This window comes from Manis javanica, chromosome 9 (assembly GCF_040802235.1).
Source record: "Manis javanica isolate MJ-LG chromosome 9, MJ_LKY, whole genome shotgun sequence".
Lineage (NCBI taxonomy): Eukaryota > Metazoa > Chordata > Mammalia > Pholidota > Manidae > Manis > Manis javanica.
Genome location: NC_133164.1, coordinates 79,951,662 through 79,965,716, shown reverse-complemented (window position 1 = coordinate 79,965,716; position 14,055 = coordinate 79,951,662). Strand labels below are relative to the sequence as shown.

The 14,055-nt window shown below is 40.2% G+C and overlaps 1 protein-coding gene across 3 annotated transcripts in view; it reads right to left on the bottom strand.

The window, feature by feature from the left end:
- Positions 1–14,055, bottom strand: part of LAMA1 (laminin subunit alpha 1) — a 147,324-nt gene that overhangs the window by 24,782 nt on the left and 108,487 nt on the right. For all 3 annotated transcript variants that reach the window (XM_037008353.2, XM_037008354.2, XM_037008355.2), the window contains 9 exons: positions 12,623–12,758; positions 11,982–12,075; positions 10,300–10,416; positions 8,614–8,796; positions 8,146–8,300; positions 6,553–6,696; positions 5,450–5,583; positions 4,451–4,601; positions 3,491–3,615 (listed from right to left, as the gene is read on the bottom strand). In XM_037008353.2, the coding sequence (XP_036864248.2) occupies positions 3,491–3,615; positions 4,451–4,601; positions 5,450–5,583; positions 6,553–6,696; positions 8,146–8,300; positions 8,614–8,796; positions 10,300–10,416; positions 11,982–12,075; positions 12,623–12,758 (1,239 nt within the window). The remainder of the gene's footprint in view (positions 1–3,490; positions 3,616–4,450; positions 4,602–5,449; positions 5,584–6,552; positions 6,697–8,145; positions 8,301–8,613; positions 8,797–10,299; positions 10,417–11,981; positions 12,076–12,622; positions 12,759–14,055) is intronic.

The following is a 14,055-nucleotide window of genomic DNA, read 5'->3' as shown; positions in this document are numbered from 1 at the left end:
AAAATTCATCTGGAGCATGTGATTATGTTTAAAAAATATTTTCCTGGAATATCATTAGGTCTTGAGAGTGAGACTTGGGTTAGGGTGCGTGGGGATGTGAACTTGTGCTGCTACCTGTTGAAAGTTTAATAACCAAACTCAGTGCCACATCTTCAAGAAAAATCAAATAGTGCAATTGTTCCCAAAAACAAAACAAAGCAAAAGGACGAAAAACAGTGGTGTTTTGTCAAACTTGAGGTTTCAAATTGATAGCTTCTTGCAGTCCTGCATTTTTCTAAAAGTTTCTGTCTTGAGATGTCTTTTTAGAAAGATAACTTAAAAGAAGTGCTCTCTGCTAAACAGTCTATGACTTAATTCTCAGTTACTTAATTCTTATACCTGTGGCTTCCTAGAAGTATGTTCCATTGCTCTATCTCTTGGCTAACCAGTTTCATGTGGCTAAGAACACAGACTCTAGAGCCAGACCACTGGGCTTCAAATCTTAGTTCCCCTACTTATTGGCTGTGTGAACCCAGGAAAGTAACCTACCCTTCTGTGCTTCATACCTGCTTCATACCTTTCATCTAGGAATAGGGAAAATAATGGAACCTGTCAGGAAGGGCTACACATGATTTAATACATGTGAAGTTCTTAAAACAGTGCTTGGCATGTAGCAAAGGCTCATTCCATTTTAGCTGTTCCCATTTAACCCTTAATGGGTCCCCATTTGGCCTATTAAAAGCTGAACCTCAAAGATTAGTACCTTGTCCAAGGACACACCTAAGAAAATGGTGAACACAGATTTCAAACAAAACTCCAGAATCTGTCTTGTCCCACTGTGCAAGGCCTCTCCCTCCCCAAACTCATGAGCTCTCTGTTCTCAGGGATGTGTAAACTTTGCTTCTGGCCTTTCTCCTTCGGCAGGACCAGGCCAAATGAGATGGTCATGAAAGGGGATAAATTCAAATGAATCCGTGCCTGAACATAGTTCTCCTGAGCAGGCTCATGCCCCTGGGGTCAGGGACACATTTCTGGGGCTTGTCCCCTGGTGGGTCAGGCTTCTGTTCTATGACCATAAGGCCCACATGCCTCTCCCACCAGCTCATGTGCCTGCTCCCCCAGATGGTTACAGCAAGGCACCTCCTACCATATAAGAGGTCCAGACATATGAAAGCAGGTGCATCTCAGCACTTCATGGGCAGCTCAGTTCTACCACCCAGCAGGTACAGGTGGGAGCCCTGTAGTTAGGCAGCCTGGAGATGGGCTTCCTCCCAGCCTTCAGCCCTGTTAGCCTGGAAGGATGCTTTGTGATCCAAGCTCTCATTTATGAGGTGGATATGCCCACAGTACTGCCCACCAGCACTCCCTGCAGCTTCTATATGAGTGAGTGAGGGATTCCCTGGCACCAGGCCTGGGAGGCTGTTTCATCCACAGTTGCCCCCATTTACCACAGTGCAGGGCACTTATGCTTCCATATAGGCATTTTCTCCTGGAAGATGAGATGCTGGTAGAGAATTCCTGTGACTAATATTGACATCCTTTTTTTAAAGAATATCTATCCATATCCTACCAAACAAGTGATTTTAAAAAAACAAACAACTTTTAGAACTGTACATCAATATAATACAAGATTAGCCAGCTGATTTGCTAAGTATCCAGAAAAACAGTTAACCAAACCTTACCTTGATGGAGCTTATGAGGTAATTCTGTCTTAAAGTTCAGCCAGCAAGCCAGCCCTCTACCCAAAAAGCCCGTTCCAGGATTAACTTCAGGAAACAGCAGCACCTGCCAGTCCCTCCTTTTCTACCAACTTTCATCTTTCAGTCACAGTCCAGGGTGGGTGGGAAACTGGTGGGAGGGCAAATCCTCAAGGAGAACAAACTGGTGGCCACCCAGACACTGACTTCCTCATTCCAGCAAAGGAGGAGGAGAACAGCACTTCTGGGATTCACTCACTGGTACGGCTTTTGAGGTCAGTGGCTCGAAGACAACCCTTAAAATGATGCAAACTGGGGATATGTAACAGCTAATGCAAGGGAACAATCCCATATTAGAAATATTCCATTTCTGCTAAGACTTTTTTTTTCCCCATAAGTAAAATTAATGATCTGGGGTTAGTGTAGGGGACAAAATCCAGGGGTCAGAGCATTTTACATGTTAGAATTACCAAGTTGGTGGGAAAACTTTCTTGCTAGAAAAACAGCCCAAGGAAAAAGTGATGGAGCGTGCTTAGCTCCGGAAGTTCTAGAATGGGTACCATGTCCTCACAAGATGGTATCATTTTTTATTGTTTGCCACTTACAAAATCTTGGGTTTCCACATGTTCGTTGTCAAGAAAATAATCCTGAGGCCCAGAAAGCAATGGACTATCACTTTAGGAATACAAGACATGAGCATCGGTGCAGCATTTCAATATAAAGTATTTTCACATACATCATGTTACTTGTTAATCACCAGTTTGGGAGGCAGATCAGGCAAACAGGGTTAACGTTCTTCTTTTTCTGAAAGAAGAAACCAAGCCTTCGAGAAGTGGAGTGACTTACTTCACAGTCACTGAGAAAGAATTGTTAGGAGAACCAGGCCAGGAGCCTCGGAAACATACCCCAAATCCAATATTCTTTTCAGTCCCAAGGCTCCAACAACCAAGCTCTCAGTCATGACCTTTCAAACAAGCTAAGGGGGAAGAAGTAAATAAAAGGCTCAAACCACAAAATCCCAAGCTGTGAGCCAGGTGAGAAAGCAGGCCTGACAATGGCAAAATGAAAACTCGCCCACGAGTGTCTACCTGGGATGGGAGCTGCCTCTGGCGGATCTTGACGCCGCTCGCTGTTAATTACAGGTGTCAGTGTGGGCAGAGCAGCTCATCGGATGAGAGAAATTACATCAGATGTTCCATTCCTCTAGTGGCAAAGGCAATCTGTTGTCTTAATTACTAAAGCACTAGAACACAGGTCTTGTATACTTACGGGGTCGCAGCATTTTTTTATTAGAAAACAAAACGGGTTGTTGAGCTTGGTGAGATTAAGTTATTAAATACCTTCTATTTATCAATATATGTAAAAAAAAATAGATAGTGGTCCCCTTCCAAAGGCATTTTATTTCTAGAATTACATATTTAGGAATAAGGAAGTACTTATTTATAAAACTGACAGTGTAAACTAAATCCTTACCCTTAGAGGTATTTTCAAAAGAAAAATGTACAGCCATTTACCCAAAATGTCAGTGTAGCTCTTTGAGACAGAAGGCTACTTACGAAGATGTCTGATGTTTCTCGATTTTATGACTCATAATCCAAACATATAAGACAAGACACAGTAAAAAGAGTACTTCTTTTTAAGGGTTAAAAATGATATCCATGCTTCTATTAGGAAATGATCTACAGCATACCCTTTGCTGAGATGATGGACTTCATGAACTCTGTCTGATCCTTGACATGCACGTGAATCCTTTAAGCCGTTCTCAGACGTTAATGGGATTACACATCATGTGATAAACTGTGGGGGTACATTACCTTCCGAAGCAGCCATGGCACTTGCCCTCCCTTTCGATGTAGTTCCACAGGCCAATGGATTGTCCATTCAAGAAGGCCTCTCCCATGCAGCCCTTAAAATGAGTAACCTTCACAGTTGGAGACTTCTAATGTCAACAGACAAACAAATATAACCCATGAATATTTGGTGAAAGGAATCAATCCTCTAAGTGCATGAAACTCCTCCCTGGGGTTCAAATCTAAAAGATCTAAATCTGAGAAAATAACATCCAGAAAAATGACCAGACTGTAATCATTGGATTTCCTTCCAATGATGAAGAAGAATCCTAGAAGAGTGACAACTCGAGAGGATCTTAAAGATCATCTCACCAAGTGGGTCTCCAGAGACAAGCCCCTTTTACCAATGAGGAAGCAGAGGCCCAGAGAATGTGGTCAGGAGGGAGGGCCCAGCTGGGACTGAGACCCTGACACAAATTTCAGAGCACTGAACCAAGTCCAGGTGACTCGACATTGTTTGGTGAGGGTATAACTGATCTAATACAATCAATATGATGAGCTTTTTCACTGAATACTAATTAGTACTATTCCATCACTACCTGGAGTTACAACAGAGATAAGGGAACTTTATAGAAATTAATGTGGAATATTGAATTTCCCATTTTATCATTGAAAAAAGAAACCCAACTAGCAAAATTAACCACTGGCTTCTTTTCCATTTATACTATTGATTAAGCATGATCCTTTACTCTATGAAGCCAACCCAGCTCTGCAGAACAACTGTTGGTAAGCAGAATGGAAGCAGAAGATAATCTTGATCTGCCTAGGATATATTCAACAATATAAACATAACTAATTTTATACATAGGTAAAATCAACAATATAAACATAACTAATTTTATACATAGGATATATTCAACAACATAAACATAACGAATTTTATACATAGGTAAAATCAGACAATCAGTCCTGTTCACCATTTACCTTGATCTGTCCTCCAAGCCCTCCGACAAACATTAGTGTTGAATTATTTATATCCAGAACATTGGCTGTTCCAGGGGATTTACTCATTTTTGTTGGTGGCTTTTGTGTTGCACTCATTTCCTTTACACTCAGTGAACCAATGTTTCCAAACCTAAGGGTCACGAAGAATTACAAAAGAAACACATTCAGAATTCCAAGCCAGTCCATACATGTGCACACCTGTGTCCTCCACAGCCTCCATTTGCTTCTCCCATGACCGTAACAGACCCCCCCACTAGTCTCCCTGCTTCCTGGTCTTGCCCACCCACTCCCAGTTTACTCTCTGAAATCTAGCAGAGTAGTTCTTCTAAAACATAAATTTCATCATGTTACCTCCTTGTTTAAAGTAGTTACAGATAATGAGTTAAACTATATTTGAAATAGTCTACTGACTTTTCAAAGTCTGTTACTCCATTTTTATAAATAACAAAGCAGAAGACAAAAATCCCCATCCCTAACAATAACACACCATCAACAACAAACCATGACATCACAGAAAACCACAAAGAAAGATATACTTAAAGCTGCCTAAAGTAGTTACCTCTGGCAGGAGGCTTTTAAAGGAAGAATTTTGCTTTCTATGAATTTTAAGAAAACACATTCCCCACTTGTAACCTCGCCTTCTGTCCTCTTCTGCTTGCAAACCACCCCAGCTACGTGGAATCTCCACCACAAGGCCTTTTACTGTCCTCTCTTGGGAAGGAACCATTTTGCTAGGTTGGCTGCCCGAAAAGTAACATAAACTTCATCTTGTTTAATTACTGATTTTGAAAACAAAGTACATTTCTTCTGTAATTAAAAAAAAGCCCTTATTTCTACATTTAATCTAAGCCAAGTAATCTTTCACTGCAATCTGACCTCCCAGAAGTTCTCAAGGCTATTATATGATGCTGCAAACATGTAATTACTTAGAAGATACAGTGTTAAAAAGAGATGCTCAGAGAGAACTTTTTCTATTACCTGGTTACATAGATACTGTGCCATTTGTTGTTATCAATTGGGAAGTCTGGGAATTCCAACCGAGTTGACCCGGAGCCCATATCCCAGAGGAAGGCCGCTTTCCCTCGACGCATCTCCACTGCCAGGAAATCAGACTGGGGTGCAGGGCCATGAGCTGGGATAAGTTTACATGCTAGACTGTTTGCATGACTACAGAGCACTTTAACAATGAGTTCCTGCATTGTTTTCTATTTCCTGCATTGTTTCTCTATTCTTAAAAAAAGAAGAGAAGCAAAAGACCGAAAACAATCTTCTTTCATCTTTAAATGCTCCCCTCCCTGGAGCTGAACCATGACTCTGGATATTGGAGACAGTGGCCACCATTGGACATTAGCGCTCCACTTCCCCTGCCCCAAAGGCGTCCACAGTGCTTCCCATAAAGCTCTGCAGGACAGACTCCGGAGGCACCAGCAGTGAGCAGGGAGCATGAGGAAGGCACTATGCTTGTTTGCTTGTGAAATATGCTGGAAGACAGGAGCCATGAGACCCCACACCAGGGACTTGCATGTGTTTTGCACCTTAGCTCCAAACAAGACATTTCAGAACATGTTTGTGCTGGTTAATATTTTCTACCTAACACACCCAAGGGGACCCATTCCTACTGGCACAGCCAAAGGTACAATGGTCTTCTGTAAGGGACTCATTTTGTGGGGACCATAGGACTCTTACTGGGTGGCAAAGCGTGGGTGAAGCTTGACAGTCCTTATACACCCTTCAGGGCGGCCACCTCCACTCCTGGTGACAACCACCAAGATCAACTTTGCAGACCCATAACTCAATGGCCTTAAAGATCTCAGAAGGTATTTAAAAAAGTTCTTTTCTCAGAGTTGGTGATTAAGAGGGCAGAAGGAGGCCCCTTTCGTAAATGTTCCTTTTCATAGGCATTCAATTATAAGTGTGTTTATTTTTAACCTAATGCTAGAGTTTAGCAAAAGGTTAGTTCCCTTAGGAGAATTAGTGATTTCACCAACGCCCTATTTTTCTTTTCATCAAAAAAGTGTCAATTCAGAAATTACACATGTTCATAAGAGACTCATTGCTGCTTTTTGCCAGTCTGTACTCACGCTGGCGCTGCTACCGAGGTAGAAGAGAAGGTTATCGGGCTCACTTGTCTTGACATTGAGTGTTAAGGTGTTGTAGTTAGTAGAAGAAATCTGAGGCTGGTAGGCCCGGATACAATCTCTGTCTGCAGACACAGCGACTTTAATCTTTAAAAGGAAAAAGGAAATGTCCCAATCATTTAGTGACACACATTGGGAGCGTGCTGGGAATTCCAAAGCGCTATTCTCACACAGATTTTCACCGTTAGGCAAGTTTCCTCTCCTGATAACACACAACACTTTGTTTCACAAAGTGAGAAATTAGATGATGATGAAAACTATTTTATTTTGTGAGGTATTTAAATGTAGAAAAGTCAGTCTTGGAGTTTTTAAAAGGTATTTTATGTAGGAAACTGTCTCCCTCATGTGACATTTTATTCCTTAAAGACAAGCAGCTGATCCAAATCACCTTGGCATCTTTATACCTGACAGAGAGGATACTTAATGATCATTTGTTAAATAAATGGACTAAACCCATTTAGTCATTAAGCAAATATTTATAGAACAATTACTGTACTTACCACATATTTCTCTGTTAATTATTTGTATATATTTCTTATATTAACCTTAAAGATTATAAGTTTATATTAACTTTGAGCATTTGGAACCATCCCTCAGGCTTACATTTACTTGGCGATGATAATGAATACTGATGGAATCCAGAGCTCAGACAAACCTACTGCCCTTTTCCAGCAGAGGGGTCCCCCAGGGACAGGAGGTCAAAGAGCTCAGAACTCCTTTTTCTTGGCTGTGAGCATTCAGGCAGATAAACCTTAAATCACAGATCACATTTATCCTTAAGAAGTCCACAGTAGCAAAGTGATTGCATAGTCTCTTAAAAGTCCTATTATTTCCCCCAAATGCTCTCCTTCAGAGCACGTCCCATGACATGTGCTTTGACGGCCACAGAACATCTTCTCAATGTTGCGCTTCTCCGATGTCAAGTGTTTTATGCACTTATTGACCTGGATTTGTGCAGCATTTGCATGTACACACACTGCTTTGTCAGATTTCTGGAGGATAAGGCACATACTGCCTGAGGGGTACTTGGATCATTAAACCACATTGGTCAAACGATGTAAATAACATCCTCTGCAACCAACGGAACTCAGAGCAATGCTGACACCTGGCAGCGAGTTCTGCACCATCTACTGCTGGTTAGGAGTCTGTAACCCAGGCTATGACTGCACGTCTCCACAGGGACAATGAGATCTCTTTGTTAAGAAGCTCTTTGAAACATGCTGACTAAAAGCAGAAATCAAAGAAAATGAGACTAATTAAATACACCTAAATATATTGAAGTATATTAAACATAAGTGTACTTAAATTCACTGGCTGGGGCAGGGGGAGAAGAGATATTTCAAGGCAATGCACAGGCACTAGTTGTGAAGTTGAAACTCAAAAAATATATATATGTATATATATTTTTACTTAAGTAAATATACTCAAGGCTGTGAGGTGGGACAGAAGCATTTCTGGAGGAGTTCTCAGACTGGAGGTACCGAGCCCGGCTACGGGAACAGAGGCAACCCTGGGGGCCGCAGGGCCCACACTCACAGAAGCTGCTTGTTTCCGGGCCTGGCTGATCAGCAGTTTGATTTCTGATAGGTTTCTGCTCAGGTTCTCTTCTAATGTCTTCAGAGGCTTCAACCGATCAAATAAGAGGTTGGCTTGCGTTTCCACATCCTTTACTTTTCTTCCTGCCAACAGAGCTAACAAATAGGAGGTGGCAGGAAAGTTGGCAGCGGGGAGGAAACAAGAAAAATTAATTGTTTATTATTGATGCACTGGGGAAAAGATAATATCCTAATAATCAAATCCTTGAAATTTTGGTAAGTATATGAAAATGCACCAGCAACACGCAGTACCCAAGACCCTTCTCTTTCTTTATAAATGTAAATCCAGACATTAGTGCGTTTCCATTTTTGGGGAATGCTGTTTGTGAACAAGGTGCCCATTGTACACTTGGAAGCCCAAGATGGGACAATGCGGATTTTCCTAATGGGGCAGCAGACCCTGACATACTGGTCATGGAGGAGTCCTGTAGAAGTTTGTCTGTTTCCCGTAACGTGGCATTAACCCTGGACAGGTCGTTAGATGTGTTCAACAGCTTCTGACTCCATCCCACCACGTTCTTTAGGGTGCTCACAGCGCTCTGATTTGCAGATATGGCCAGCTCTTTGATTTCTGTCCCTCTGTCTCTGACACCTGAAATAAATTCATACACAGGCATGCACTTCAGGGATGATACAGAGAAAAACCATAAAACCACAGCACATGTACTTTTATGCAGAAACAGGTTACAGCATTTCTTATTGGTTATTAAGCACAACACGGGGCTTCTTGTTTTCCACGGTGATGGTAAGGCTGCATATCATATACTCTACAGCTCCCTTTTAAGGACAGATATAGTGATTTTGGGTAACACTCTTCTATACTGAAATATGATTTCGGTGCACAGTGAGATCACAGAGCAACTGCTATTCCATGTGGTCAAGGTCTTACATGTTAATAAGCTAAATTTCTTAATTTGGTCTTTTTTCTATCACCCTCTTCCCATATCATTAAATGCCTCCTTCAAACCATTTCTTGTCTAGATAAAAAGGTTTAGGAATTTAATTCTGTACATGAGGTGGATACATCCAAGCCTAGAGGAGGTAGTATTTGCCCAAAACTTAAACTGGCTGCTAGAAATAACACAATGAAGAAGAAATGATCACTACAGGCCAACTGGCATTCAGTTACTCTAGAAGGTCTGGGTGATGATGTTTTTTTAAAGATACTAGTATTCATTCCAAAAGTATTTAATAAGAAATAGGGCAAAAATTAACACCAAAAGAAACTGGATAAGGGGCACACAGATGTTCTTTTTACTCTTCTCACAACTTTTCTGTAAGTTTGAAATCAACATATATCATGTATCCTAAAAAAAGAAAAAGAAACTTCTAGGTCAGAAAAATGCTACATTGATTTAAGGTAAGAAGTCAGCTCAAAGTGCCCCAACCCAGCTCCCTATGGAAATTTTCACACTTACAAGGTGAACCAGCAGACAGAACAACTTTGGAGATGTTTGGGTATCTTGTAAGACTTAAATGAAATTCTTATTAAGAAATAAAAGAGAAGGTTGAAGGAATATAAATATTGCACTTTAGCATAATTCATTTGTATTCCACTTTTTAAAAGTTATCCTATTTAAAATTTTAGTGAACACTAACTGCACTTCCAAACCATCAATATTAAAGTGATCTGTAAACCTATTTTAGAACGCTTCATTGCCTCATGAAGGAAGATTACCAAGCAATAATTCTTTAATTGCCCCATTTATAATGAATCCAGTATTTTTCCTTAAACAAGAACATTCCAGCTTCTTGCTGACTTCTTCGAATGATCCTTCTTTCATCTAAGGAATGAAGGGTCATGTCAAGCCCTTGCTAAAAGTAAGCAATTAATAGGGTAGCGTAAAGTCTCTACGGCTCTTGTTTTCCAAAGAGTAATTGTGGTATTTCAATGCAGGTGTTCTGAAATTACTAAAAGAATAGTCATCTTCTTTTCCAAATCATATTCCTCTGTAAGTAAAAACTATCAATCTTGGTCTCATTTTGAATGAGGGCTCTTCATTAGACTCAAGGCAGAACCTCCTCATGCATATGTGATGGTTTTGCAACTGAAGACATTAATTACATGTCCCCTGAGAACCCCTTTGCCACATACCTTCAGGAATTGCTCTGAGTATCATAAGTGATTCATTGGTCTGCCTATTAATTTTATCAGCATTCTCTTGAAATCTGTTTGTCGTATTTTTCAATTCACTCAGTTCCAATGTGATACCTATTCAAGGGGAAAAGGTGTTCACTTTTAGGCTAGCTTACTAAAAAGCTGCCTAGGCAACAGCTTTCTTTATCACTCTGATCCATCCACACAATCAGTAACTTTCTACAGATACCCCAAGTACTGAAACTTCCAGCAAGACTTAACACCATTCACGGTAGAAATTAAGAGTGTTGTTAGTTTGTTTGATCATTTCTCCTACTTTGTTTCTTGCCCTTCTCACTAGTATTACATGTCCAATTTAATTAGAGTTCAAGGTGGAGAACTGTGTTTTAAATCACTCAGTCTTAATCAGACTCAGTACCTTCCTATCCACACCTAAATCCTGGCCACTTTTCTTCTCTGGGTAAAACCCCAAATGTGCGCTCCTGTCTGGGACTCTTCCTCGTGGTCTCCCACCTGTGTCTTTGGCCAGGGCCCCTGCCCGGCCTGCTCCTTTCTGACCAATTAACACTCAGCTCAACGTCCTTCAAGTTTGATCAAAGTTGTTGGATCAAAGCTATTATTTGTAAGATTTCTGTTCATGATACACGAGCACATTTGGATTCTGAACACATGGTTAAAAACATAAATTATTGATAAATTATGAATGAGCATGATAGCTCTGCCTAAAATTATAATTGCCAGAAAGTTCACTATTTTGTGGCCTATGAAATACCTTTATCTGTGCAAACTGAAACCACAGCCCTTCAACACTGATGCTAGAGCTAACGCTTAATGATGGAGCATTAGGGACTTTCTATATTGTGAAATGGCAAACAAATTCTAAACTGTGTCACAGAGAAACCAAAATAAGTACATATAAATGCCCTTGGCTCCAATGGAAGGATCCAGCACTGGACATGGACGTGGTCTGAAAGGGCCACAAGCTTTATTTATGGCCCATTATTTACACCCACGGGAAAAGACTTGATAGTTTTGATATGTAAACATGTATTGAGGTGAAAAGCACACTGCATAGTATAAAACGTGCATGCTTCTTACACACAGACTCCTGCTGCCGTTTGTGCTATGCTTACTGGCCAGCTCTTACACGTGCCCAATAACTGCTTACTGAAGCTCTGAGGAAAAACTAAACTGTACAGACATTTTTTGAAAAATTGATAAATCAATTATGATTTCATTCAGTAATTATTTAATGAGAACCTACTGGGAGTCTAACATTGTATTAGCCCTGTGAAACAGGCAAAAGCAGTATCAGACATGAAACAACCCTTCAAAACACTGGGAAACAATGAGAGACAGGAGAGGAGCACATGAACTCAAAGATGACCTGACAAACACGGATGAAGACTGAGAGCTCAGGAGCTGAGAGAATCACGGGAGGGTACAGTCATCAAGGAAGGCTTCACGATGTGGGAGATTAGAGGTGACTGCAAAGTAAGAGATATCACCAAAATAAAGTTTAAAATACATGATGCTTATGAAAGGAAATTGGAATATTACTATGCCCAAGAAATATTAAGCTTCAAATTGCTCCAGGAAAGGAAAATATTCTGGCAGTGTGCTAAGAGATGTGCTGATATTCACTCTGCTTCTCCATACAGTCTAAGGTAGACACTGACCTGAAAGCTTTCTGCTCAGACTGCTGCCTTCTTTCAGAAATTTGGAACTGCGCTGGAGAGCCACTTTCCCATTAGCAACCAGGGACTCTGAGAGCTGGAAAACAACAATGTAAAAATGGTAATGGGATGGTGGGGTGCAACACTGCTGCAGATGGGGAAAGCAACTCTATCAGAAGAGCCTCCCATCTACTTCAAACAAGGAAGTCCACTAGCTAACAGTCAGGGACCATGTAAAATGGATCATAATTTTTGCTTAATCTATGTCCTAATTTATGGCTGAAGAGAAAGAAAATCCATTTCTAAATATATAAAGACAAAAACCAGCCATTAAATGAAGACTTCTCCATGAACAAGAAAAGATAACTCAAGTAGGTTTCAAGTAGCACTATCATTTTGCCATTAGAAATGGTGAGATTTTCCTCATCTCTATGTTGCTGGTCCTTAGTCTTTGAAAGATATATTTATGAATTTAAGAGATTAAAACATGCATCACATGATGACAGAAGCCATACACAGTTCTCTCCGAAAAGGAATGTTGACAAGCATAAATTTAAGCCATGGGGACTTTGCTCAGGCATCTTGCAGAAGAATAGTGTCTAGGGAAGGAAGGGACCCTCTGAAGCCCCCAGGTCATTTCTCACCAGGCTCGCCTTAGTTATGGTCCTGAGAGCATCTTTTGCCAATTTGTCTGACTCTTCAATCAGGCTTCGAATGTTGGAATGGACATGAGTTGCGCCAGTGGCATTCAGGGAGCCATGTCTAGCATGTCCACGGCCACTGTGAGATCAGCATAGGCAAAGATGTTAGGATGAACTAAACCAAATTTGCTCACCATCCAAACACCTCCTAGTTTCTTCTCCTTAGAAAAGTATCATCAACAAGCCATTATAACATATGACTTCCCTCTAACTCCAAAAGTAATCCTTGAAAGCAGTAGCTACATTGTCACGATAATGCTCAGACTTGCTGTTTAATTAACTGCTTACTGAAGCTCTGAGAAAAAACTAAACTGTATAGAAGAGAGGATTGCTGTTTCCCATCTTTTCATCCATCCATCAGTTTCCACCAGCTGCCCTCAACATTCTTTGATTTCTGTCCAAACCCCTTGCATATGTCTGGGGTATCAAGGCATTGTTTGCAACATTTATAATCTCTCCTGCTAAGAACTTGTTAATTTTCAAAAAGCTTTCCTAAGTATATGTTGAATCTTATTCCTCAAATGGTATATACCAATTTGATGAAATTCACTAGAGGTTTAGGAAGATCAGATAATAATTCAATCATCTGAACTTCACTCTTACAAGCGGGCAAATCACTTACGAATTTGCCAACTGGTAATGATGCAATTTCACCCAGCTCACTCTATCTTGAAAATGAAATCTGACAATTGACACAGCTTTGCCTGCCGAATAACTCACTTCATTTTCTTCCTAATGTTAGTGAGTTGGGTGATTCCCAATCCAGACATCAGCAGTTACTTGTTACCTATTACTACTTGATTGGCACAATTCAGTGATTTATAAAGAAACGATAATAATGCTATTTAACTGTGTATCATATAAAATTACTTTACTACTCATACTAAGTAATAAAGGTTTTGTTCCAGCTATGTATGCAGTTTGAGTACTTCCTTCTCTTTTGGAAAATGATGAAAGATGGTGAAAAGAGATGCTAACTGAACATCTAATTCCTTATTCTATTACTGATTCTTATGGCACACATAGGTAGTAATGCTCAATGCAGCACATAGTTTACACAGTATTCTATCTTACATTGTTTTAAATTGCTATTGTTGGGTGATCTAATCTTGTATAGCAGCATTCCTCAAAGCGGAAAGATACTTATTTTCCCCTTCCACAAAACATACCCAGTATGTAGAAACATATATTCCCAATGTGTCTAGGCTTTTTCCAGCCATAATTTATAATAAATTTTATAGAAGTAAATTTACCAATTAACTCACAATATTGTGTAAATCACTGAAAAGGCTTAAAACACTGGTTTCCCCATTTGCTGCACATTAGATAACCTTTCAAAAAATGTACAAAGTCCAGGCTGCATCTAGTTAAGTCAC